The sequence below is a fragment of the Pocillopora damicornis genome, chromosome 9 (genome assembly GCF_964200805.1).
Source record: "Pocillopora damicornis chromosome 9, jaPocDami1.2, whole genome shotgun sequence".
In the NCBI taxonomy this organism is placed as follows: Eukaryota; Metazoa; Cnidaria; class Anthozoa; order Scleractinia; family Pocilloporidae; genus Pocillopora; species Pocillopora damicornis.
The window spans coordinates 21868637-21896512 of record NC_142678.1 but is presented as its reverse complement, the minus strand read 5'-3'; the positions used below and the strand labels follow the sequence as shown (position 1 = coordinate 21896512).

The window sequence follows — 27876 nt, the reverse complement described above, 5'->3', positions numbered from 1 at the left end:
TTGCATGTAGCCTCTCTACAACTCTCTAAGTATATATTCACAATTTATTGTAAAAGATCTACTCCATAAACGTGAGAGTTATTGTTACCACCTTCATAAAAATACTTGGTAGTAAGACGCTCAGTGGTGAAATCAGTTTTGGCAGAAAGCCATTAATGTTGTTGAATCTGTTTGACAGTTAGTGTGTCTTGTACATCAGTTAGAGGCTGTGTACATTTTGCGGCCTTTCTGATACTTAAAAGTACACAAAATTCGTGATGTATTCATGAATAACCACAATATAAATAACAGTATTTTCAGTGACATGTTCTGGCCTTTCGGTGTAGGGAAAAGCGTTATGAAAAGCTGTACGTGTCCTTTCTTGGGCTCAAAAAGTGTAATTATCATTGAACTGTACACAGACAAAATGGGCTGTCTGTCTTTCTTTTTTGTTACACCAAATTTTGGAAAAGTGGAGAGACATGGAGCATTGGAACTTAGTCATCGGATTTGAAATCAGATACAAATGAGGAATCCAATTTGTAAAGGTTGCAATTTATTTCAAATAGTTAAGTCTTCTGTAAACTTCTTTCAACCCTAATGGACAAACTGAAAGAGACCTCAAGCTCAGGTGCCAGCCATGGAACTAAAGTGAAGAAACAAGCCTTCCTTTGCGCTGTGAGGAACCGATTAAATGTATTTGAGGCACTATATACTCTTACCCTGACCTATCTCGACTTGCCACTTCCTCATCTAATTTTTAATACATGATTGGTCACAAATAAAAGCACTTCTTGACCACTCATGTGTTACAAATCAAAATACGTCACGATCATGTTAAAAATCTTGTTTTTATTTCTTTTTTATGTAGACTGATAACATAGCGAGTAACGAAACCAATCTCTGGACTCCGTTACATGCCGTGCAAACGGCCCGGTCAAATGTTTTATGAATAAAAGCAGATGATAATATTTACCTTACAATCATTAGTAAATGAAACATAGATTTTTGATGGAGGTTATCAAGAAATTAATCCCTTTGTGGATGTGAATAATTTAAGGCAATAGCTTGGGAATCAAACCAAGGATGCAATTTACTTAAGCGCTTGACTAACAGAGAAGCAACTGAAAAGATATTTGAGACCTTGACGATAGTTTCCACTGAAAATGAAACAAATGTAAGGATTGACAGCACAGTTTGATCGCCTCAGAAATACGGCTATGACCCCAAAGAATTGAAAGCCACACGATGATATTGTTCTGTCTGAAGAACAAAGGAACAACAGCCACCAGATGCTGAATGGCACCCAAAATACTGCGAACACCAACACAATTGCAATGCACATCTTCAGAACATTTTTTCTCTCTTTAAACGTTGTTCTCTAACGTTTACCGATTGCAATCCCATAATCTTATTGGCTTTCATTTTTAAAGCAATAATAAGGTACAGAATGCCGATAAAAACCAAAGGAAAATACAGATATATGATAGTCATCGCGACAGGAAAGGTTTCTTTGAGCGAAGACTCTCCAACTTCCGCTTTCCACTGCCTCACACACGCCAGCCCCTCTGGATGCTTCACAACTTTCCAAGTAAACAGGGATGTGCAGAAGAAAACCATAGCGATGATCCAAGTGGCGAGAATGAAGAACCGACCGCGCTTTGAACTAATCAGTGGGGAACGAAGGGGAAATACCACAGCTCTATATCGATCTACTGCTATTATAACGAGACTCTGAATGGACACAGCACTTGACAAATCAACTAAATAACCAGACAGCTTACATAATGCTTGGCCAAGAGGACCATCGATCAGCCAGGTGTTGGCATTCAACTGAACTAAAACCTGAGGGATCGGGAAAATAGGAAACAGCAGATCAGATATGGCCATGTTTGCAATAAAATAGTTGACGAGATTTCTCAGACTTCGGGTTTTGTACACAACCATTCCAATCAAGGCGTTTCCAGTCAGCGAAACAGCAAATAGCAGACAGTTAGCAGAAGTGTAACCAATTCTTTCTACTGAGAGGTTGAAGCAACTCGACATAGATTGTATTCCAGTTGCCGCCACGTTTGCTGACATTCTCACAACAATGAGATAAGTATCTTCTTCAGCCGGCAGTTCTGCGACTCAGAAGATTGCCTACCTATACTCTATTGACATAACACACGCGTACAGCGGATTATTCACATAATTGTATAATAAAATCATATTCAGACCTGATTATCTACATAGAAATTAAGAACAAGTCTCAGTAAGAATCAAACATCTTGGGAAATGCAAATTTTCAACCCTCCTTCAAATTTTGCATGCAGTTAGGCGTTCAAGGGGGATGCACAAAAATGCCATTTTTAAAGGTTGCAGCACTCTTGTTGAGAAAATCATAAAAAAAATTCGAAATAGAAGATTTAATGAAATCATAATATCCACCTTTCAAACAACTCATTATCCACACGCAAATCACAACTCGTCACTCGAACGAAACTCCCCATGGTTAATATGCAATCTGGATTGCTTCATGTCCTTCAGGAAAAAGAACAGCGATTTCATCACCATTATTTTCCATACCTTTCTCCCGGATATCTTTACAAACTTAAAGAAAGATGAGTATAACGCAATCTCTCAGTGATTTACACGAGAGGAAGTCAAAGGTCTCTTTAATTTTCCCCTGAGGAGGCCGGCTCACCAGGAAGAAACAGGAGATCGTTCGGTCCAACTGAACGTTAGTCTGTGGGGATCATCAAGCTAATAACTGACAAGATTGTGCCCTTTGGTTCATCAGTGACAGAATTAATTATTTCAAATCTGTATTTCTCGGTCATATAATATCCTATTACTTTGCGAATCATTTGCAACCAATCCTAAAGTTAAGAGAGTAGATCCGATTTTGAAAAGTTTGTTCACCATGATATTCACCTGAGAAAAGACTTTCTGATATTAAAAGAAAGTTTAAGGCAACTGGAGTTCTCGATGGCTTTGAGGCAGTTAATATTGGATCAAAAAATTTCAATTAATAAATAGATTTCCTGTTTCACAGACGAGAAGAAAAGTGATGCTTCTTTATTTTATTTAACATCGTGTTTCCATTCTGCATTGTCATCTTGAAAGGGAATACTATTTCATATCATGACAATTATGGTAATGATACAAACTCGACTCAGCTACTGATAAACATTTTAGATGTCTTTTGTTCACTACATCATATGTGTCTCCTAATGAGTTACGTTTCGGTCAAAAGACTCTTAAATTTCAAATAAAGTCCTTAAATTAAGTAATGAGATTAATATAGCTCACAAAAACATTCGTTACGCAAAAGTTCAAACAACGGTTTGACCTTTGGACAAAGCCTCTCTATTGATAAGTTTATTTATTTTTCGTTAATTAATAATTTAAAAAAATGCAACTTTCGAATCTTTAATTACCTTGCTGACTTTATCGCAATCTGAAATTAAAACACTCAGTAAAAAATTAATCCTTAGGTGAAATAAAGTTTTAGAGTCCTGGGGGTCACACTACGGTGCATCTCGATCAACGTCAGAACCAAAAGAAGAGCAACTGAGAATATTCTTGAGACCTCGACTATAATGTCCATCAAAACATATACAGATCCAAGGGTTTATCGCACAGTTCGACTTGGCTAGAAATAAGGAAACAGACCAGAAGTAATAGAAGCCACAAGATGATGTTATTGTTCGGTCTGAGTTGAAGAACATGAACCAAACAATACTTAGGGGCAGCCAGCACAATGCAAACCCCAACACAATGGCGACGGACAGTTTAAGAACATTTCGCTTTCTTTTCAAGCGTTTTTCTCTTGTGTTAGTTGATTGCTCTCCTGGAATCTTCTGGGATTTGATTTTTAACGTAATGGCAGAGTAAAGTATTGTGATCAAAACCAAAGGGACATAAAAAATTACAACTTGCATCACAAAAACGAAGTTTTTGTAGGACGACGACTCTCCTAATGCGTCCTCCCAATCAGCCACACACGCCAGCCCCTCTGGAGACTCGACAACTTTCGAGGCGAACAGGTTTGGGCAAAAGATAGCCATAGCGATGAACCAGGTGGCGAGAATGAAGACCCGGCATCGCTTTAAATTAATCAGCGGGGAACAAAGGGGAAACATCACAGCTCCAAATCGATCGACCGCTATTAAAACCAGGCTTTGAATAGACACAGTAAAGGACAGATTAGATGCATAGATACTCAGCTTACATAACACTTGACCAAGCGGATCGCCTATCAGCCAGGAGCGAGTGTATGTCAAAACCAATTCACGAGGAAAAAGGAAAATCGGAACAAGCATATCGGACATGGCCATGTTAACAATCAAGAAATTAATGGGCTTTCTTAGAGTTTTTGTCTTGAAGACAATCATTGCGATGAAGGTATTTCCAACCAACGAAACAAGAAATAGCAAGCAGTAAGCAAAGGTTTCACCGATTCTCGTCGCTATGGGGTTGAAGCAGCTCGACATGGACTGTATTCCATTCATCGTTGCAGTCAAGTTTTCTGACATTCTTGAGAGATCAGTTCTTATTCAGTCAGTGGTTATCTAGAGGCTGCCTCAACTCTATTTAAAGAAAACAAAGGTAAATTGTTCAGAAAAACTTTAAAATTGTGTTATTTCGCTCCCTCCATGCGAAGTGTCATAAAACTGAAAAACAGTAGAAGAGTGCTCTTACCTTACGGAAAAACCTTCTCACAGTTTTTACCGAACTATTCTTTCGAGCTGCATCCACTTTGTAAAACCAGTCAACAATTAGTCGTTTGGGGGAAACAATCTTTTTCAGGTACGGATCCAAAAGTTATTCCTAACATATAAATTTCTGGAAGAAAGATGTTTTCGTCTTGTCAAGAGCGTGCGACAAAGAAAAAAGTCTGAGTCCCCATATACTCTATTTAAGTAAAGCAGAGGCAACTGTCTACGTATACATTACAAATTGATTAACTAAGAATCTTCAGATATCATTTTACTTTCAGTTAATTTCGACTTACAGTCTGTACTCAAAAAACTGTTTTTTAGGTAAGGAATAGAGTCAGTTAAAATAAGATTGTTAAGAAAAAAAAAAGATTTTGAATTCTATAATTCTTTCTAACCTTTTGGTATGATTGGTAATGGTGAAAACAACAATTTAAGAGAAATGTATTTACATATAAAAGAGGAAAACTAGTCATTTCTAAGGAAGGTAGTTCAACGCAAGGCGTGATCTGAATCTAAAGGCAAACAGGAATAAAGCACGTGATAGAATAACGAGTACCGAAATAGAATAATTTGTGGACCATCTAAGAAGAACAAAAAGACGAAAGAGTAAAAAAATATAAATAAATATCGGTTTCGATGAACCGTATCAGTAACCTGAGATGAAAATTTGGAATGATCTCATTTGAATAATTGTACTTTAAATAGAAATATCATTGGCCTCAGGAACAGTTGTAGAAAGTTCCTTTTCTTCTGTTTCCGCATCTTGACGTGTATGTAAAACGCTCTCAATGCATATCATAGATCTGTGCTTTAGTCACTTAATGATAGTTTTTGTGGTTTTTTCTTGATCGCTTGTTTGCTTCCTATTTTCGTAAAATACGATTGACAGATGTCCGTTTCGCAGCCAGAATGAGTCGTGAAAAACTAATGTCAGCTAGAAAAGCGAGGAATATGTGTCAAGTTATGCGTATCTTTCCTTATTTTGTGCACGAAAATGGCCTTGTAATTGAGGGACGGAAAACGGGGAAAAAGGAAGTTAAAACGAAAGCTGGATGCTTCCTTCCCCTTGCAAAGCGTGATCTGAATTAAAAAGGCAACAAAACTTTAGCAAATGACTGGAAAACAAATACTGAAATAGCGTTATTTATTTAATAACGTTTGACAGTTGGCTCCGCGTGATGGCGGCCTATAATTAGAGAAGGAAAATGTTCCAAGATGTAGTACACAGTATTTTAAAGGGTTATAGAGAAACCAAGAGATTCTTTTGAGAAAAACCTAGTAAACTGAAAAATTTAAACGACCGTATAAACACACTTTTGTTAAGTGCTCTAGTGAGGTCAGTTATTACAGCTGTAAATATTACTGAGTGACATATGTCATTCTACCCCGAGGTAAAAGCAACTTACAAAGTGGCCGGTGATATGAGTGCTAAGGAAGAAATTGATGAAGTTTAAAAAGCGCCAAACTTCTTTCAGTTCTCGATCAATTTTTTTTTCTTAATTCAGTCAAACCCTAATGTTCCACTACTCAGATATCTCTTTTTATTTCTCATGCCAAAGAATAAACAGATGTTATTCTTTCTATTGCTCTAAATATATTTTCATCCCTTCGTTTAATAATCATTTTAGGCCCACTCATTCAAAAAATTGTAAGCTTCAAAAAGAGCATTTTAATCATATGTTTTCGGGTATTTATAACAAGGCGCGGACGGGTTAAGTTTTCGCGAACACAAAAGTTATGAAAGAGCTGTGGCTTCGTGATATGTTTTGTCTTAATTAACTCGAGGCTACATGTGATCAATTCGATTTTATTTTTATCTGATCCTTTTAGGAAAACGACCACTAAACCATAGTTATTCTAAATAATGGTTTAAGCCGTCATTCAAATTTTCTTAAAACTTCTTTGAGCTGCCAGTTAAGTATATACATAATAATAAATAATAAATAATAATAACTTTATTTAAGTGTCATTGTATTTTAGCACTGCTGTGCTAATTGGGGACACTGTAAATAAGGAAACAAATATCGTAAATGAACAGAAACTCGTTAAAAACCCCAACTGGTAGGAGGCAGACCAGTTGGCTATTTACAAAGCGTGCAGGAGTTGAATTTGGGGCCACCGAAGACAAATCCTTCTAGTGGCAGGGAGGAGGACTTGAACCCGGGACCTCCGGCTTACAAGTGCAGCCCCCAACCACTGGGCCACGCTCGCCTCCTCGAGGCGAAGCGTGGAGTCGTGCGGTCTGAAGTGACTTTTTTCTGAGGTTTTGAAGATGTTGGTTTATTTCAACTTCCCTGGCCGGTCATTTTGAATGAGCAAGTGCCAGAATACCAGTGGACAAGATATCTGTTTTTTTTTTTCTGCGGGGTCGATTGAGTTTTATCCCGACCTTTAAACTTCGTCTCAAAGTGACTATTTAAAAGTAGTATTAATGAGTCCATTTTTGTTATATATCAGCAGTAAGGCTGATATATTGTGTATCTGCACCAGAAACATCGTAAGCAGGTGAGCTAACATCCAACAGCTCTGGGCTCAAACTACAAAAAAGCATCTGGGTCAACCGAAGAGAAATCAGTTGAAGAGATTATTAAGGCCTTGACGATAATTTCCATAGAGAGCCAAACAGATTAGTATTGGTAATAAGACCGAGTGGATTCTAATTCGGTCTGTAATCATACGAGTGATTAACAAAATCGAACGACCGCGAAGCGGGAGTCCAATTTGTTGATCACGAGTATGATTACAGACAGAATTAGAAGACAAGAAGTGAAAACAACAGTTTTAGAGAAATGTATTTAAATATTGAAGAGGAAAAAACAAGTCATTTCTATGAAAGGTAGCTAAACGCAAGGCGTGATCTGAATCTAAAGGCAAACATGAAAAAAGCACGTAATGGCAATTGCCGAAATAGAATAATTTAGTGATGTTGAATGACAGTTGACAGCTTGTCTCAGAATCATCACGTATGAGAAAGGAAGTTGTTCTAAAATAAAGAAATTAAACGTAAACGGCAAATAGTATTGCAAAAGGTGACTATGCAACGTTTTACAGTCTGCTTTCAGCTTTTTGCACTTTGAAACGACAAAAATTCACACAAGCCGTGAACAAGATCAGTATTCTTTTCTAATTTTACTTAAGATATTTTGAAGGATTACGGCGTTGCTTTAATCGACCGCATACACTCATCCAACCAGCTATTCAAAATGTAAGCATCGCCGAGCGACAAATTTCAGTCCCTGAGGTAAAACAAAGTACAGGTGATATGACTATCAAAGAAGAATAAAAGGACGAAGGAGTAAAAAAGAATACATATCGGTTTCGATCAACCGTACCCCTGAATTGGTTTTAAACGAACGATAATTTCCCTCAGTTTTTTTTAACCAATCTTTGGCTCTGAACCCAAACTTTTAATATAAGAACTGAACAGACAAAGCAACGAAATTTTGCTTTAATTAGTTACTTTATATTGAAATCCATTCAGACAGAAATACGTTTCTTGCTTTAAGTCATGTACATCTTTTCGTGGAGTTAATTTCACTAACTTGTTAATTTATTTATAACACCAAACTTCCCTGTTGAAAGTACTCCGTTTACTGACTCTCCGAAGAAGTATAACCGAACCTGAATTTAGCGGTCAACTGCGTAAAAATCGGACAATCTCCGTGAAATATCGAAATCCACAAGACCATATCACTGTTTTGTCTGATGAATAGAAGTACACAAACCACCAGATACTGAGTGGCAGCCAGCCCATTGTAAATGCTGACACGATAGCAATGGAGATCTTCAGAACGATTTTCTCCCTCTTTAAACGTTGACCTCTTCTGCTGACTGATTGTTCGCCCGCAATTTTCTGAGATTTGATTGTTAAAGCGATGGTAAGGTAAAGTTTGGTGATAAAAACTAATGGGACACAAAAGACGACGGCGATCATTGCCACAGTGTAGTGTTTGAAGTAGGAGGACCACAGCGGCGTACATACCAGCCTGTCTGGATACTCCAAAACCTTAAAGAAGAACAGAATCGGGCACCTGACAACCATGGCAATGATCCAAGTGGCGAGAATGAAGGAGTGGCACTGGTTTGAACTGATCAGTGGGGAACGGAGGGGAAAAACTACAGCTCCAAATCGATCGACTGCGATAAGAACCAGACCCTGCGACTGAAACAAGAGTGGCGACTTCTATTGAGAAGGAGACCAGCTTACACAATGCTTGGCCGAGAGGACCGCTGATTAACCAGGAGCTGCCAATGAATAATGAAGCTACTTCACGAGGAAGCATGGAAATCGGATACACCAGATCTGACATGGCCATGTCTACAATAAAAAAGTTGACTGGCTTTTTCAAGGATTTCGTCTTGTAGACAATTATTCCAACAAAGATATTTCCACCTAATGAAATTAGAAATACCGGAAAAAATGCAGCAATGTAAGCGATCGTTAGTACTTCGTAATCAAAGCAGGACAACACGGTCTGTGTTCCATTTACCACTGCAGACTCATTTACCGACATTCTTGGAACTGAGATACCAGTTCTTCTTGAGAGCAGTTTTCAGGAGGCTATCTATATTCTCAATAAAGAAAACAAAGCTGATTTCCAACAAAAAACTTGTAAAAAAGGTAAGTATAGACGTGAGAGTTATTGTTACCACCTTCATAAAAATACTTAGAAGTAAGACGATCAGTGGTGAAATCAGTTTTAGAGAAATATAAATTGATACAAGAAATTGATTTCCTCGCGATAATCTGAACAGAGTGACGTTTATAGTTTGGTATTGTATGGCTAAAATTTCTGATTTCTGGACCCATATTTTCCAGTCAGCGTGTCTTTGCTTAGGGTTTAATTAGAGGCTGTGTACATTTTATGGCCTTTCTAGATCTGATACTGAAAAGTACACAAAATTCGTGATGTATTCATGAATAAGCACAATATCATTGACAGTCTTTTTTAATGACATGTTCCGGCCTTTCGGTGTAGGGAAAAGCTAAAAGTCGCAATATGAAAAGCTGTGTGTGTCTTTTCTTGGGCTCAAAAAGTGTAATTGTAATTAGAATGTACACAGACAAAATGGGCTGTGTTTTTTGTTTTTGTTATTCGTTTCACCAAATATCGGAAAAGTGAAGAGACATCGAGCATTGGAACTTAGTTATAGGATTTGGAATCAGATAGGAATCCAATTTGTAAAGGTCAAAATTTATTCAAACAGTTAAGTCTTCTGTTAACTTCTTTCAACTCCAGTCGACAAACTGAAAGAGACCTCAAACTCAAGTGCCAGCCATAGAACTAAAGCGAAGAAACAAGCCTTCCTCTGTGCGTCAATAACTTGCTAACTGTGAGGAACCGATTAAATATTTTTGAGGCACTGTATACTCTTACCCTGACCTATCTCGACTTGCCACCTCCTTATCAAATTTTTATTACATGGTGGTCACAAATAAAAAGCTCCTTATAACCACTCATGTGGTACAAATCAAAATAGGTCACGATCATGTTAAAAATCTTGTTTTTATTTCTTTTTTATGTAGACTGATAACATAGCGAGTAACTAAACCAATCTCTGAACTCTGTTACATGCCATGCAAACGAGCCGCTCAAATGTTTTATAAACAAAAGCAGATGATATTATTTGCCTCACAGTAATGAGCAAATCAAACAGATTTTTGATGGAGGTTATCAAGAAATTAATCCCTTTGTGGGCGTGAATAATTTAAGACAATAGCTTGGGAATCAAACCAAGGTGCAATTTGATTAAGCGTTTGACCAACAGAGAAGCAACTGAAAAGATTTTTGAGACCTTGGCGATAGTTTCCGCTGAAAATGAAACAAATGTAACGATTGAAAGTGCAGTTTGATCGCATCAGAAATACGGCAATAACCCCAAAGAGTTGAAAGCCACACGATGATATTGTTCTGTCTGAAGAACAGAGGAACAACAGCCACCAGATGCTGAATGGCACCCAACATACTGCAAACACCAACACAATTGCAATGCACATCTTCAGAACATTTCTTTCTCTCTTTAAACGTTGTTCTCTAACGTTTACCGATTGCAAGCCTATAATCTTATTGACTTTCATTTTTAAAGAAATAATAAGGTACAGAATGCCAATAAAAACCAAGGTAAAATACAGATATAAAATAGTCATCGCGGCAGAAAAGGTTTCTTTGAGCGAAGACTCTCCAACTGCTGCTTTCCACCGCCTCACACACGCCAGCCCCTCTGGATGCTCCACAACTTTCCAAGTAAACAGGGATGGGCAGAAGACAAGCATAGCGATGATCCAAGTGGCGAAAATGAAGAACCGACCGCGCTTTGAACTAATCAGTGGGGAACGAAGGGGATATACTACAGCTCTAAATCGATCTACTGCTATTATAACGAGACTCTGAATGGACACAGCACTTGATACATCAACTAAATAACCAGACAGCTTATACAATGCTTGGCCGAGAGGACCATCGATCAACCAGGTGTTGGTATTCAACTGAACTAAAACCTGAGGAATCTGGAAAATAAGAAACAGCAGATCAGATATGGCCATGTTTGCAATAAAATAGTTGACGTGATTTCTCAGACTTTGGGTTTTGTATACAACAATTCCAATCAAGGTGTTTCCAGTCAGCAAAACAGCAAATAGCAGACAGTAAGCAAAAGTGTAACCAATTCTTTCTACTGAGAGGTTGAAGCAGCTCGACGTGGACTGTGTTCCAGTCGTCATTACCGCCATGTTTGCCGACATTCTCAAAACAAAGAGATAAGTTTCTTCTTCAGCCAGCAGTTCTGTGACTCTGAAGATTACCTACCTACGCTCTATTGACATAAAAAACACCCACAGCTCATTATTTACATATATAACAACATTACATATCCGGACCTGATTATCTACTTAGTGATTAAAACTGTTTAACTTTATGAAGCACCTCCAGACCTTTATAGTCTTAATTTGTACGCTATATCCTTAACTTCCCGAGATTAGAAAACTGCGTCGTCATACATATCAATAGTTACCCGAAATGGTATAGTTAAAAATATTCTATAATTGGTATTATAATGTTAAATTATAAAAATAATAAGAAAAAACCAATATGCTCGATATCAGTGATAATAACATTTTTGAGAAATATGTCTTCGTATGTTTAGGAAATACGTGAAATATTGTCTCTCGATGCTTGTAACAGTTTACCCTGATGATTTTTAGGTAAAAACAAATGCATTTAACTTTGTCCGATTTATCTTCGAATTAAAGGGCTGCCAACTCTACCAAATGCAAGCTATTCAAACGGATACTGATCTGTAACGGGAAAATATACCATTGAGTCTAATCTTCAAACCCAAACTTAGCTGCTTACGATGTGAGTAGAGTGAAAAAATAAGCTCACTTTTTTCCTCTGTTGCGAGAAAGCCGCTGGCTGACGGAAAGGAACCACTCAATTGCTTTCCTGGTCTTATCTCACCAATCTATACTCGCCACCACCCCGACTAAGATCGAGCAAATCTATGGAAGTCGAAACCTCTAGCTGCAGAGCTGAAAGTAACGGTTTTAAGTGGTGAGAAAGCTTTTTGGTCAATAAGCGTTTGAGTTGATATTACTTTACCTCCAGAGAATTAAGAGACTTGTTAATTTTCAAGTTTCAATACCAAAGTGACCTTTTTGTTGGTGAATTTGACATGACTCTCTCCCTCGCCGACTTTCTGTCTGGCTTCACAGCCAGCACCTGTTGTTTTCATGACTGTCTACAACATGAATGAAACCCGGTTTCGTTTTTTAGTAATGGCTATTGTGGCAAGGAACATCAAGGAACATCAAATCGTCAACTCATTAACTGAAATCGAAAGGATCATGTATCCTGTTACTTTGCAAATCATTTGCAACCAACACTAAAGTTAAGAGAGTCAATCCGATTTTGAAAAGTTTGTTTACCTTGATATTCGCCCGATAACCGACTTTCTGAAATGAAAAGGAAGTTTAAGGCAACTTGAGTTCTCGACGGCTTTGACGCAGTTAGTATTGAAAAAAAAAATGAAACTAAGCTCTTAAATAGATTTTCTGTTTCACAGACGAGAAGACAAGTGATGCTTCTTTATTTTATTTACCATCATGTTTCCATTCTGCATTGTCATCTTGAAAGGGAATACTATTTCATATCATAACAATTATGGTAATGATACAAACTCGACTCGGCTACTGATAAACATTTTAGATGTCTTCTATCCACTACATCATATGTGTCTCCTAATGTGTAACGTTTCGGTCAAAAGACTCTTAAATTTCAAATAAAGTCCTTAAATTAGGTGATCAGATTAATATAGCTCACAAAAACATTAGTTCCGCAAAAGTTCAAATAACGGTTTGACTGTTGGACAAAGCTTCTCTATTGATAAGTTTATTTATGTACATTTTTATAGTAAGTGGGCTGACAAAGGAAGATTCGAATGCTTAAAATTTGTCAACAAGTCTCAGTATTAAATAGAGGGAGTTATCACGTCTTTTTTTGACAATCTGCAAATGCCACTTTTATCAAAGACCAGAGTTAGTCCATATTTTGATCTATTATGCCTTAAAAAGACATCGAGCCGACAATTTACACCATTCCTTTTCGTTAATCAATAATTCAACAAATTAATTATGGTTTTTCAATAAGGCGTTTCACTTTAGAATCTCCAATTACCTTGCTGACTTTATCGTAGTCTGAAATGAAAACACAGTAAAAAATTAATCCTTAAGTGAAATAAAGTTTTAGAGTCTCGGGGGTCACACTACGGTGCATCTCGATCAACGTCAGGACCAAAAGAAGAGCATCCGAGAAGATTCTTGAGACCTTGACGATAATTTCCACCAAAACATATACAGATCCAAGGGTTGATCGCACAGTTCGACCAAGCTAGAAATAAGGAAACAGACGAGAAGTAATAGAAGCCACAAGATGATGTTATTGTTCGGTCTTAGTTGAAGAGCATGAACCACTTAATACTTAAGGGCAGCCAGCACAATGCAAACCCTACCACGACAGCGACAGACAGTTTAAGAACATTTCGCTTTCTTTCCAAGCGTTTTTCTCTTGTGTTAGTTGATTGCTCTCCTGGAATCTTCTGGGATTTGATTTTTAACGTAATGCCGGAGTAAAGTATTGTAATAAAAACCAAAGGGACATAAAAAATTATAACTTGCATCACCAAAACAAAGTTTTTGTAGGACGACGCCTCTCCTAATGCGCCCTTCCAATCAGCCACACACGCCATCCCCTCTGGAGACTCGATAACTTTCGAGGCGAACAGGTTTGGGCAAAAGATAGCGATAGCGATGATCCAAGTGGCGAGAATGAAGAACCGGCATCGCTTTGAATTAATCAGCGGGGAACGGAGGGGAAACATTACAGCTCCAAATCGATCAACCGCTATTAGAACCAGGCTTTGAATTGACACAGTAAAGGACAGATAAGATGCAAAGATACTCAGCTTACATAACATTTGACCAAGCGGACCGCCCATTAGCCAGGAGCGAGTGTATGTCAAAATCAATTTACGAGGAAAAAGGAAAATCGGAACAAGCATATCGGACATGGCCATGTTAACAATCAAGAAATTAATGGGCTTTCTCAGAGTTTTTGTCTTGAAGACAATCATTGCAATGAAGGTATTTCCAACCAACGAAACAAGAAATAGCAAGCAGTAAGCAAAGGTTTCACCGATTCTTCTCGCCGTGGGGTTGAAGCAGCTCGACATGGACTGTGTTCCATTCATCGTTGCACTCACGTTTTCTGACATTCTTGAGAGATTTGTTCTTATTCAGTCAGTGGTTAACTGGAGGCTGTCTCTACTCTATTTAAAGAAAACACAGCGGATTATTTAGACAAACTTTAAAGTTGTTTTATTGCGCTCCCTCCATGCAAAGCGTCATACTGTATTCATTGGAAAAAATCGAAAAACAGTAAAAGAGTGCACTTACCTTAAGGAAAAATCTCACAGTTTTAGCCGAACTATTCTTTCAAGAAAGCTTCATCCACTCTGTAAAACCAATCAACAATTAGTCATTTGAAGGAAAAAATCTTCTTCAGGTACGGATCCAAAAGTTATTCTTAACATAAAGATTTCTGGAAGAAAGATGCTTGCGTCTTGTCACGAGCGTGCGAAAAAGAAAAAAGTCTGAGTTCCCATGCAGAATCCGATGATCGGTTTCTTCTTTGGCCAACAGTTCTCTGTCTGACTCTGAATCCTACCTATGCTGTATGAAAGAAAACACAGCTTATTGTTTACATATATACTGATAATACTAATGAATTTATAAATTTCCTGAGGGTCCTTAGTCGTATGCCAAGAGGTCTTGATTGAGAAGGTGCCTGCACTATATTTAAAGAAAACAGTGGCGACTCTCTACGTATACATTGAAAATTGATTAAATAAGAATCTTCAGACAGCATCTTACTTTCAGTTAATTTCGACTTAAAGTCTGTACTCAAAAATCTTTTTAGGTCAGTTGAAACAAGATTGTCTATAACAAAAAATGATTTGAATTCTATAATTCTTTCTAACCTTTTGGTATGATTGGTAAATGGTAAAAAACAACAATTTTAGAGAAATGTATTTACGTATAAAAGAGGAAAAACATGTCATTTCTAAGGAAGGTAGTTCAACGCAAGGCGTGATCTGAATCTAAAGGCAAACATGAATAAAGCACATAATAGAATGGCGAGTACCGAAATAGAATAATTTAGTGATGTTGAATGACAGTTGACAGCTTGTCTCAGAATCATAACGCATGAGAGAGGAAGTTGTTCTAAAATAGATAAGTTTAAGCGACACGTTAACGGCAAATAGTATTGCAAAAGGTGACCATGCAGCGTTTTTCCGTCTACTTTCAGCTTTTTGCACTTTGAAACGAAAAAAATTCACAGACGCCGCGAGCAAGATCAGTATTCTTTTCTGATTTTACTTGAGATTTTGGAGGATTACAGGAAATATGATATCTCCTTTGCTTTAATCGACCGCATAAACTTATTGAACCTTCTGTGCCCCGGCGAGGCCATTTATTCAAAATGTAAACAGCGCCGAGCGACAAATTTCAGTCCCCGCCGTGAACCAAAGTACAGGTGATATGACTATCAAAGAAGAACAAAAAGACGAAAGAATAAAAAAGAATAAATATCGGTTTCGATGAACCGTATCCCTGAAGTTGTTTTAAGAGAAGGATAATTTCCCTTTCCTTAAGCAGTCTTTGGCTCTGAGCAGTTCTAGAGGGCTAACTATATTCCCCATAAACAAAACACAGCTGTTTACTAACAAACAACTTTCATTAACTTTCTTGGAGTTGGATTTAGTTTTTCATCAGGAACAGATACAAAAGATTTTTCCCATAGTAAATACTCCTTTCCTTACTGGCTTATTAACCTTTTTCCTGTCCTTATTTTGCTATTTTATAAGAGCTGTAAGCAAAGTTGAATCCGATACTCTTTCCCTCAGTAACTGGATTTAAGCAGCTCGACACCTGTGTTCCATTCATCGTTGCGGTCACGTTCGTCGACATTCAGCCAACAGCTCTGAGCGCTATCTTTTTTTAAGTGAACGCTGTGATGATTTGCATAGATATTATTATTGTTCTAAATTGCATACGTTAGCTTCTCCAGAAATTCAAGAATAAGGACACATGTACGCTGAACCTTCATTTTGATTAGGGAAAGTATCTACAATTGTAGTTGCCTGAGATGAAACAGTTGGGAATGATCTCATTTGGATAATTCTACTTTAAATAGAAATGTCATTGGCCTCAGGAACAGTTGTAGAAAGTTCCATTTTCTTCTGTTTCCGCGTCTTGACGCGCACGTAAAATGCTTTCAATAAATGTCATGGATCTGAGTCTTGATGATAATTGTTGTGTTTGTTTCGTGATCACTTGTTTTTCGTAACAGACGATTGACGGATGTCAGTTTCCCAGCCAGAATGAGTCGTCAAAACCTAATATCAGCTAACAAAAAGCGAGGAATCTGTGTCAAGTTATGCGTATCTTTTCTTTTTTGTGCACGAAAATGGCCTTGTAATTGAGGGACGGAAAACGGGGAAGAAGGAAGTTAAAATGAAAGCTGGCTGCTTCCTTCCCCTGCGAGGCGTGATCTGAATTAAAAAGCCGATAAATGTTTAGCAAATGAATGGAAAGCAATAACTGAAATAGGGTTATTTATTGAATTACATCTGACAGCTAGCTCCATGTGATGGCGGCTTATAATAAGTGAAGGAAAATGTTCCAAGATGTACTACACAGTATTTTAAAGGATTATAGAGAAACCGAGAGATTATTTAAGAAAAAACCTAGTAAAATGAAAAATTTAATTTTACTGTTTCCGTCGCCATAAACGACCGCATAAATGCACTTATGTTAAGTGCTCTGGTAAGGTCAGTTATTCAACTTGTAAATATTCCTGAGAGACAAATGTCACGAAATCTCCGAGGTAAAAGCAAATTATAAAGTGGCCGGTGATATGAGTGCTAAGGAAGGAATTGATGAAGTTTAAAAAGCGCAAAACTTCTTTCAGTTCTCGATCAACCATTTTCTTAATTCAGTCAAACCCTAATGTCCCATCTCTTTGATATCTCTGTTTATTTCTCATGTCAAAAAATAAACGAATGTTGTTCTTTCCATTACTCTCAATATATTTTCATATCTTTTCGTTTAATAACCATTTCAGGCATACTCATTCAAAATACACGTTAACTTGCTTTTGATTGTAAAAAAGAGGATTTTAATTATATGTTTTCGGGTCTTTAACAAGGCGGGGACGGGTTAAGTTTTCACGAACACGATGGTCATGAAAGAGCTGTGGCTACGTGATCTGTTTTGTCTTTATTAGCTAAGCTCCGTGTGATCAATTCGATCTTATTTTTATCTGATCCTTTTACCTCTTGGGAAAATTTCAACGACAGTACTCTACAGAAATTAACGATTGGTTCATACGTCAGCGTGCGTTCATCGAGATATGAAGCACGCGGAAAGTTTGGAGAGCACAAAAGATGTGTAAGAGTTGCTCGAGGCGTAGCCGAGAGCAACTCTAGCTTCTTGAGTGCTCTCCAAACTTCCCAAGTGCTTCATATCTTGATGAACGCACAGCTGACATAGGAACCAATTGTTTTATAACACTTTCAACCCGATGGAAAATTTTTTTTCCTCGAGGGATTTGTTTGTTGACGTCATGAGCGTGCACAATAGGAATATGAAGTACGCCCGCGCAATTGAATTTGAGTAGACAAATTTACGAGCTATGTTATAAAAAGGTTTACAAAATATGTTCCTAGAATTATATATATCAAACGGTCATTAAGCCATAATTATTCTAAATAATGGTTTAAGCCGTCATGCAAATTTCCTTAAAAATTCTTTGAGCTGCCAGTTAGGTATATACATGAAGTCGTTCGGTCTGAATTGACTTTTTTCTGAGGATTTTGAAGATGTTGGTTCATTTCAACTTCCTTGGCCGGTCATTTTGAATGAGCAAGTGCCAGAATACCAGTAGACAAGACATCTGTGCGGATGATTTAAGTTTAGCGCTAATTGAAATAAAACTACGATTAGTGCTGGAAAAGATCAATCTTAGAAATTGAAGTTCCGTGTTCTTCTTGAATCATAATGTCATTGTTTTGGAATGACTTTCTAGATCATGTACATAAACCCTATTAACTACAAAAACAATAGCTACAAAACAACCTTATGGTAAATTATCTCTGTCATAAGAACCTAATAAATCGGTCTTTATCTTCAAAGAACCTTGCATATTGCGAGACTACTTTATGTGTAAACATTCCTTCTTGGGGATTTCCAACTGTCAGTTAAATTAGTAAGTCACTTTCTATTTAAGAATTTCGAAATTCTCTTAACGGTGACAACTTTTTAATCGACGTATTCCGGCCATTTTTGTCGCGTAAAGCCGCTCTGTCAAAATTTTGCATTTTCTTTCGTTCAGTTTAAAAAGCTTAATAGCGAATGGAATATAAATAATTGAAAATAGCTGTCGGGGCTCAAGTTACAAAAAGCATCTGGGACAACCAGAAAGAAATCAGCTGAAGAGATTCCTAGGGCCTTGACAATTATTTCCATAGAAAGCGAAACAGATTAGTAAAAAAAATAAATAAAAAAGTTGAGTGGCTTTTTCAAGGATTTCGTCTTGTAGACAGTTGTTCTAATAAAAATATTTCCAACCAATAAAACTAGAAATACTGGAAAAAAAGGCAGCACTGTAAGCGATCCTTAGTACTTCGTAATCAAAGCAGGACTTTTGACCTTATCTTTGTAGCGTGACTGAATCTCTTGTGAGTTTTGGCGAAGGTTCGTTCAAAAGGTAAATCCACTAAGTACAACAGTGAACGACCGCACATTTGCGGGAAACTGATTATATTTTTCTTGAGACGCAGATCCAGGAGTTATGCCCGACAAAATAACAGATGGTGTGAATCGGATACCTTCAAAAATCGTGACTCTCGAAAATTTTTATCCGATCTCGAAACTAAATCTCGTTAACATTTGTGATGACTTTCAACTTCACGTTCTCTCTGCTTTTTCTTCCGGTACGGAAGCCTTGTAATAGTCGGAGACCTCTGTAAAAAGGCAAACAGAGGAGCTTCAAGTTGTGAGCGACAAAAGTCTGTGTATTTCATATTGCTTTCGCTGCAAATTATAGCAAAGAAGATTTGATACATCGTAGAATCGAACACTAAGGCAGTCTCCCATCTCTTCCTGTCATTTATTTCCTCGCGATAATCTGAACAAAGTGAAGGTAATAGTTTGGTATTGTATGGCTAAAATTGCTGATTTCTGGACCCTTTTTTTTTCAGCCGCCACCCTTGAAAAATCTTTTGTCCTGACAGTATTTTTTTCTATTTGCAAGAAAGTTTTTGACAGAATGCCATTACTGTTGTTGAATCTGTTCGATAATCAGTGTGTCTTTTACGTCAGTTAGAGGCTGTGTACATTTTATGGCCTATCTGATACTGAAAAGTACACACAATTCGTGATATATTCATGAATAAGCACAATATCATTGACAGCTTTTTTAATGACATGTTCCGGCCTTCCAGTGTAGGGAAAAGCTAAAAGTCCCATTGTGAAAAGCTGTAGGTGTCCTTTCTTGGGCTCAATAAGTGAAACTGTAATTAGAATGTACACAGACAAAATGAGCTGTGTTTTTCGATTTTTATTATTTGGTTCACCAAATATTGGAAAAGTGAGGAGACATCGAGCATTGGAACTTAGCCATCGGATTTGGAATCAGATAGGAATCCAATTTGTAAAGGTTACAATTTATTTTAAATAGCAAAGTATTCGGTCAACTTCTTTCAACTTTAATGGACAAACTGAAAGAGACCTCAAGCTCAGGTGCCAGTCCTGGAACTAAAGTGAAGAACAAGTCTTCCTTTGTGCTGTGAGTCAATAACTTGCCAACTGTGAGGAACCGATTAAATAATTTTGAGGCACTGTATACTTTTACCCTGACCTATCTCGACTTGCCACCTCCTCATCTGATTTTTAATATATGATTGGTCACAAATAAAAAGCACTTTGTGACCACTCATGTGTTACAAATCAAAATACGTCATGATCATGTTAAAAATCTTGTTTTTATTTCTTTTTTTATGTAGACTGATAACATAGCGAGTAACGAAACCAATCTCTGGAGTCTGTTACATGCCACGCAAAACGGCCCGGTCAAATGTTTTGTAAATAAAAGCAGATGGATAAAATTTGCCTTTCAATCATTAGCAAATGAAACAGATTTTTGATGGAGGTTATCAAGAAAATAGGAAACAGCAAATCAGATATGGCCATGTTTGCAATAAAATAGTTGACGGGATTTCTCAGACTTCGGGTTTTGTACACAACAATTCCAATCAAAGCGTTTCCAGTCAGCAAAACAGCAAATAGCAGACAGTAAGCAAAAGTGTAACCAACTGTTTCTACTGAGAGGTTGAAGCAGCTCGACATAGACTGTGTTCCAGTCGTCATTACCGCCACGTTTGCCGACATTATCAAAACGAAGAGGTAAGTTTCTTCTTCAGCCAGCAGTTCTGTGACTCTGAAGATTAACTACCTACGCTCTATTGACATAAAACACACACACAGCTGATTATTTACATATATAACAACATTGTATATCTAGACCTGATTGTCTACATAAAAATTAAAACTGTTTAATTTTATGAAGCACCTCCAGACCTTAATTAGTTTTAGTCTTAATTCGCACTCTGTCTCCAGAACTTCTCGAGATTAAAAAACTGCGTTATCATACATGTCAATAGTTACCCGGAATGGTATGGTTAAAAATATTCTATAATTGGTATTATAATGTTAAATTATAAAAATAATAAGAAAAAACCAATATACTCGATATCAGTGATTATAACAATTCTGAGAAATACGTCTTCGTATGTTAAGGAAATACGTGAATTATTGTCTCTCGACGGTTGCAACAGTCACCATGATGACTTTTAGGTGAAAACAGATGTATTTAACTTCTGTCCGATTTACCTTCAGATTAAGGAAAGGAACTACTTAATTGCTTTCATGGTGTAGATTGGTCTTGCCTCCACCAATCTATACTCGCCACCACCCCGACTAAGGATAGAGCAAATCTCTTGAAGTCGTAGCCTCTAACTGCAGAGCTAAAAGTAACGGTTGTAAACAGTGAGAAAGTTTTTTGGTCAACGAGGGTTTGAGTTTATATCACTTTACATGCAGAGATCGAGAGACTTTTTCTCTGCCATTTAAATTGAGTTCGTCAGCTCTACTTGATTTTCAAGGTTCATTACCAAAGTGAACGTTTTGTTAGTAAGTCAACACGACTCTTTCTCCCTCGTCGACTCTCTGTCTAGGTTTGCAGCCTGCACCTGTTGTTTTGATCAATGTCTACAACATGAATTAAACCTAGTTTTGTTTTTTAGTGATGGCTATTGTGGCTAGTAACCAATCACAAAACAGAACTTAGCACAAGTGACAAAGATCACCAATGCCACACACTGGGTGTAGTTCAAAGATTTTGCGTCCATTTACAAACCTAGTCTGAGTTCAATTTCGAGCGACTTATCACTTGGAAAAAACTCTGGTACAGGAGGAAACATTTTCACAAAAATTATCTTTGCAGGCGACGCGAATTGTCGCTGGGACTTGTACCCCCCATTATGTCACCGTACACATGGAGCAGTCATTTTTCCTATCATTTTTTCTCTCAAAATTATTTCTAAATGGTTAAGAATATATGAAAGTCATATATTTGAACTGCGGATAAAGATGTGAATGAAAGTGATCCTCGCAGTAATGTACACTACTTAGGCAGTAGTGGAAATAAGGCCTGAAAAAATTTCAGGCTTGTACGGGATTTGAACCCATGACCTCTGCGATACCGGTGCAGCGCTCTACCAACTGAGCTAACAAGCCAACTGGGAGCTGGTTATGATGTTGGTTCTAAATAAACCCGTGAAGTGAGCCTTTTATATAAACTCATTGACTGAAATCGAAGGGATCATGTTTCCTTTTACTTTGCGAATCATTTGCAGCAAATACTAAAGTTAAGAGAGTAGATCCGATTTTGAAAAGTTTGTTTACCTTTGTATTCACCTTATAACCGACTTTCTAAAATGAAAAGGAAGTTTAAAGCAATTGGAGTTCTCGACGGCTTCGAGGGAGTTAATATTGAATGAAAAATTGCAATTAAGCTTTAAAATAGATTTCCTGTTCTATACACGCGAAGAAAATTGATGCTTTTTTTTCTGCCTTTATTTTATTTACCATCGTGTTTCCATTCTGCAGTGTCATCTTGAAAGGGAATACTACTTCAAATAATGATCATGACGATTATGGTAATGATGCAAACTCGACTCGGCTACTGATAAACATTTTATTTCATCTCTTTTTGTCCAATGCATAACATCACATTTGTCTTCAATGTAGTACGTTTAAATAAAGTCCTTAAATTAAGTGATCAGATTAATACAGCTCACAAAAACAGTCTGAGCAAAAGTTCAAACAACGGTTTGACCGTTGATGAAAGCTTCTCTATCGATAAGTTTATCTATGTATATTTTTATAGTAAGTGAGCTGACAAAGGAAGATAAGAATGCTTAAAATGTGTTTGCAAATTTCAGTATTGCATAGAGGAGGTTATAACGTCTTTCTGATAACTTCTATATGCCATTTTCAGCAATAAAACAATCAATTTTTAACCAGAACCAGTCCTTATTTTGATACATCACGTCTTAAAAGACATCAAGCGGATAATTTACACCATTCCTTTTGATTAATCAATAATTCAAAAAAAATAAATTATGCTTTTTCAATAAGACGTTTCACTTTAAGATCTTTAATTACCTTGCTGACTTTTTCGTAGTCTGAAATAAAAACCTTCATTAAAAAATTAATCCCTAAGTGAAATAAAGTCTTAGGGTCCCGGGATCGCACTACGGTGCATTTTGCTCAACGTCAGGACCAAAAGAAGAGCAACTTAGAAGATTCTTGAGACCCTGACGATAATTTCCACCAAAACATACACAGATCCAAGGGTTGATCGCGCAGTTCGACATAGCTAGAAATAAGGAAACATACCAGAAGTAAAAGAAGCCACAAGATGATGTTATTGTTCGGTCTGAGTTGAAGAACATGAACCACGCAATACTTAGGGGCAGCCAGCATAATGCAAACCCCAACACGATGGCAACGGACAGTTAAAGAACCTTTCGCTCTCTTTTCAATTGTTTTTCTCTTATGTGAGTTGATTGCTGTCCTGGAATTTTCTGGGATTTGATTTTTAACGTAATGGCAGAGTAAACTATGACGATAAATACCAAAGGAACATAAACAAATACAACTTGCATCACCAAAGAGAAGCTTTTGAAGGACGAAGACTCTCCGAATGCGTCATTCCAATCACGCACGCACGCACGCGACAGCCCCTCTGGAAACTCGACAACTTTCCAGGCGAACAGGTCTGGGCACCAGATAGCCATAGCGATGATCCAAGTGGCGAGAATGTAGAATCGGCATCGCTTTGATTTAATCAGCGGAGAACGGAGGGGAAATATTACAGCTCCAAATCGATCGACCTCTATCAAAACCAGACTTTGAACAGATACAGTAAAGGACACATTAGGTGCATAAATAGTGAACTTACATAACAATTGACTAAGCGGACCACCTATCACCCGGGAGTTAGTGTATAACAAAACCAAATGATCAGGAAAAAGGAAAATCGAAAGAAGCAAATCGGACATGGCCATGTTAACAATCAAGAAATTAATAGGCTTTCTCAGAGTTTTTGTCTTAAAGACAATCATTGCAATGAAGGTATTTCCAATCAACGAAACAAGAAAGAGCAAGCAGTAAGCAAAGGTTTCACCGATTCTTGTCGCTGTGGGGTTGAAGCAGCTCGACGTGGACTGTGATCCATTCATCGTTGCAGTCACGTTTTCTGACATTCTTGAGAGATCAGTTCTTATTCAGTCAGTGGTTATCTGGAGGCTGCCTCTATTTAAAGAAAACACAGCTGATTATTTTGACAAACTTTAAAATTGTTTTATTTCGCTCCCTCCATGCAAAGCGTCATACTCTATTCATTGGAGAAAAACCGAAAAACAGTAAAAGAGTGCTCCTACCTTCTCACAGTTTTTACTGAAGTATTCTTTCAAAAGAGCTGCAAAACCAATCAAGAATTGGTCGTTTAAGGGAAACAATCTTTTTCAGGTACGGATCCAAAAGTTATTCCCGACATGTAAATTTCTGGATGAAAGATGTTTTCGTCTTGTCACGAGCGTGCAACAAAGAAAAAAGTCTTAGTCCCTATGCGGAATCCGATTATCGGTTTCTCCCTCGGCCAACAGTTCTCTGTCTGACTCTGAATCCTACCTATGCTTTATGAAAGAAGACATAGCTAATTGTTTACTTATATATTGATAATACTAATGAATTCATAAATTTCGTCGGAGTCCTAAGTCGTATGCTAAGAGCTCTTAATTGAGAAGCTGCCTACACTCTATTTAAATAAAGCAGAGACGACTGTCTACGTATACATTAAAAATTGATTAACTAAGAATCTTTAGATATCATTTTACTTTCATTTAATTTCGACTTGCAGTCTGTACTCAAAAATTCTTTTTTAGGTTAGGAATAGAGTCAGTTGAAATAGGATTGTCAAGAACGAAAAATGATTTTGAATGCTATACTTTTTTCTAACCTTTTGGTATGATTGGTAAATGGTGAAAACAACAATTTTAGAGAGATGTATTTACATATAAAAGAGGAAAAACAAGTCGTTTCTAAGGAAGGTAGTTCAACGCAAGGCGTGATCTGAATCTAAAGGCAGACATTAATAAAGCACATGATAGAATGGCGAATACCGAAATAGAATAATTTAGTGATGTTGAATGACAGTTGACAGCTTGTCTCAGAATCATCATGTATGAGCAAACGATAATTTCCCCTTTTTTAACCAATCTTTGACTTTGAGCAGTTTTCAGAGAACTACCTATATTCTCAATAAACAAACAAAGCTGCTTACTAACAAATAACTTTTATTAACTTTCATTAACTGCCTTAAGCCAAACTTCTTTTACTGAGTCGGATTTAATTTTCTATGAGTAACAGATCCAAAAGATTTTTCCCATAGTAAAAAGTCCTTTACTTACTCGTTTATTAACTTTTTTCCTGTCTTTATTTTGTATTTTTTTTATTTTATAAAAGTTGTAAGCAAAGTTGAATCCGATTCTCTTTCCCTCAGTAAGTGGATTTAAGCAGCTCGGTACCTGTGTTCCATTCATCGTTGCGGTCACGTTCGCCAACAGCTCTGAACGCTATCTGGAAACAGTTACATGACACAGGAATGTGTCAAGTTATGCGTATCTTTTTTCTTTTGTGCACGAAAACAGCCCGGTAATTGAGGGACGGAAAACGGGGAAAAAGGAAGTTAAAACGAAAGCTGTCTGCTTCCTTTCCCTGCGAGGCGTGATCTGAATTAAAAAGCTGATAAATGTTTAGCAAATGACTGGAAAGAAAAAGCTAAAATAGCGTTATTTATTGAATTACGTTTGACAGCTGGCTCCATGTGATGGCGGCTTATAATAAGTGAAGGAAAATGTTCTATAATGTAGTACACAGTATTTTAAAGGATTATACAGAAACCAAGAGATTCTTTTGAGAAAAGCCTAGTAAACTGAAATATTTGATTTTACTGTTTTCCATTGCCATAAACGACCGCATAAACTTCAACAAAACCACAAATGGAACGCAGACAACATCGTGCTTCGATCCTACAGCAAGAAGAATCGGATACACTGTTACTTACAGCCTGATCTCTGTAGTTTCACGAGAGAAGTTCACAAAGTCTGACGTTTCAGGCGTTTCTGCCTTTGTTGGTCCTGACATACGAAAGTTTGAAGGGAATACAAATTTTAAGTCACCTCTCATTATACTTTGAAAATGAAACCCGGGTACCACCTGGAGCCTGTAATAAAAAAGCCATTAAGTTTTGTCTCTCTTGACATCGCATCGAACTTTCAATTTTCAAAAAAAAAAGGACAAAAATAAAAAGACCAAAGCTATTAATTTAAGTCAATATCGGCATTCATTCTATTTTATCTTTTTTTTTATGTTTCTTTTTCCACCAGAAGCATTTGGGAAATTTTCATACAATTACACGAGAGCGAATTTCCGACACAGATGACTTTATTTCACAGATCTGACATTTTCTCGATTCTGACGGCCAAAGTGTAAAGGAAAAAGAACTTTTTTAAAATTCGTCCCCCATTATGCTCTATGTCATCTGAAGCTTGTAATAAGAAGCGATTAAGTTTCGTCTATCTTTATTTGAACATGTTCACATCTACGAATACAAGAAATCCTCGCAGTGTAAAAGAATCCGTGATCTCTTTCATATCATTAACTAATCACGATTGCTCAACAATCTTGTACTAAATAAGTGAGTCATGGAACATTGGCAGCCCTTTCTCTCATTTCAATTAAGAAATACAAAATGAAACTTTATTGAAACTACGTCCGAGGAAACCTCTGCGTGCCATCTATTATGCGCCTGCCTCCCAGCCTGTCTTTGCTGACTGTAAGCCTCCGACAGGCGAGATTCATGAAGAAATTAAGGGGGAGGGAAGACAAGGAAACTTGATATATTGAATGTTACTAATCGAAATAAAGAAAAGAGATCTGACAGACGTCAACAAGCGGACTCTATTTGAACAGAATTGTTTACACAGTTGCAAGAGAATATTAAACGTTTATATTCTCTTGTCTGTAGCTTTCCTCTTTCAGATATTTTTCCACCCACAATATACGATTGAGAGAATCAACTATTCGATAATTGCGTCAGGATGTCGCCAGCATATCGCGTCCTATTTTTGAATCTCTATGTAAGTGTTTGCTAATGTTTTACCAGTATGAGCACCTGTTTGAACAAACGAGGCCAAATTATAAAATGATAGATAATAACAATACGCGAAAATGTACCATAGGCAGTGAATTTCGAGATTGTAAGGAAATATTTAATAGAGGCTCTCGATTGGGTTAACCGTTAGACTCCAACGCCAAAGCTTCTTCTATAATTTATTACACTTTGCCGCTACAACGTTTACAGTATTCCCTTTCTGATTAACTCCAACTCTAAAGCTTCTTATTTAATTAATAACGCGTTACCGCTACAACGTTTACAGTATTCCCTGACCAGTTGAAAATAAATACTGGCTGTCTTTTTTCGGGTGCCAAGTCAAAAATTTCAGAAGCAATATAGCGAGGCTCTTCTAAAAGGGATTACGATCAGTTTCAGCAAGTCAGAAAAAGATGACCAGAGTTGTAAAATGTGGAAAGTTTACTGTCACTAAACAGTAAATCAGTTGATGGATGGGTTAGGCCGCACCAGCTACTTCGTTAGAGTAGTTATTAGGGAGCTTAAGAGAGTGTCTCTGTAAGAGCGGTCCGGTCGATTTTGCTTGAGACACGGATTTCGCTCGTTTTTCGTGTGTTGTAAGACATTCATGTACCTATACTAAAACCACAATCAGTTTGATCGGATCTCTTTATTTTTCAGAGTTTTACGGAAATTAAATTTCACTCGAGCGGAGGCTTGTCGTGACACTTTTCAAGACTTTAATTTCATACAACTTTGGAGGACAATTTACAAAAAACTACGGAACTCAGCAAAAAACAAATACCACAGCCATG

At 37.2% G+C, this 27876-nt stretch overlaps 4 protein-coding genes, 1 long non-coding RNA gene and 1 pseudogene across 6 annotated transcripts in view; all 6 read right to left on the bottom strand.

Annotated features, from left to right (window-relative positions):
* Positions 1-1326: 1326 nt before the first annotated feature.
* Positions 1327-2061, bottom strand: LOC149040674 (neuropeptide FF receptor 1-like). Its single transcript, XM_089181587.1, has one exon. The coding sequence runs from the start codon at positions 2059-2061 to the stop codon at positions 1327-1329; it is 735 nt and encodes a 244-aa protein (XP_089037713.1).
* A 1350-nt stretch (positions 2062-3411) lies between these two features.
* On the bottom strand, positions 3412-4499 carry LOC149040673 (RYamide receptor-like). The gene has a single exon (XM_089181728.1). The coding sequence runs from the start codon at positions 4497-4499 to the stop codon at positions 3492-3494; it is 1008 nt and encodes a 335-aa protein (XP_089037854.1). The 3' UTR covers positions 3412-3491.
* A 5869-nt stretch (positions 4500-10368) lies between these two features.
* On the bottom strand, positions 10369-11415 carry LOC149040672 (QRFP-like peptide receptor). The gene has a single exon (XM_089181586.1). It carries the CDS (start codon positions 11413-11415, stop codon positions 10369-10371), a length of 1047 nt encoding a protein of 348 aa, XP_089037712.1.
* Positions 11416-13504: 2089 nt separating this feature from the next.
* On the bottom strand, positions 13505-14768 carry LOC149040671 (QRFP-like peptide receptor). The gene is made up of 2 exons (XM_089181616.1): positions 14635-14768; positions 13505-14507 (listed from the first exon to the last, which is right to left on the bottom strand). Exon 2 carries the CDS (start codon positions 14451-14453, stop codon positions 13632-13634), a length of 822 nt encoding a protein of 273 aa, XP_089037742.1. The 5' UTR covers positions 14454-14507; positions 14635-14768; the 3' UTR covers positions 13505-13631.
* An 8349-nt stretch (positions 14769-23117) lies between these two features.
* Positions 23118-24131, bottom strand: LOC149040670 (neuropeptide receptor 22-like; annotated as a pseudogene).
* A 3584-nt stretch (positions 24132-27715) lies between these two features.
* Positions 27716-27876, bottom strand: part of LOC149040669 (uncharacterized) — a 2760-nt gene continuing 2599 nt past the window's right edge. For both annotated transcript variants that reach the window (XR_016179589.1, XR_016179590.1), the window contains one exon: positions 27716-27876. This exon is cut by the window's right edge and continues 356 nt beyond it. This is a non-coding gene — a long non-coding RNA (uncharacterized LOC149040669).

What these genes read in the sequence shown, in the direction of transcription:
- LOC149040674 (XM_089181587.1), bottom strand. Translation starts at nt 2,061, where the DNA reads ATGTCAGCAAACGTGGCGGCAACTGGAATACAATCTATGTCGAGTTGC.
- LOC149040673 (XM_089181728.1), bottom strand. Translation starts at nt 4,499, where the DNA reads ATGTCAGAAAACTTGACTGCAACGATGAATGGAATACAGTCCATGTCG.
- LOC149040672 (XM_089181586.1), bottom strand. Translation starts at nt 11,415, where the DNA reads ATGGCGGTAATGACGACTGGAACACAGTCCACGTCGAGCTGCTTCAAC.
- LOC149040671 (XM_089181616.1), bottom strand. Translation starts at nt 14,453, where the DNA reads ATGTCAGAAAACGTGAGTGCAACGATGAATGGAACACAGTCCATGTCG.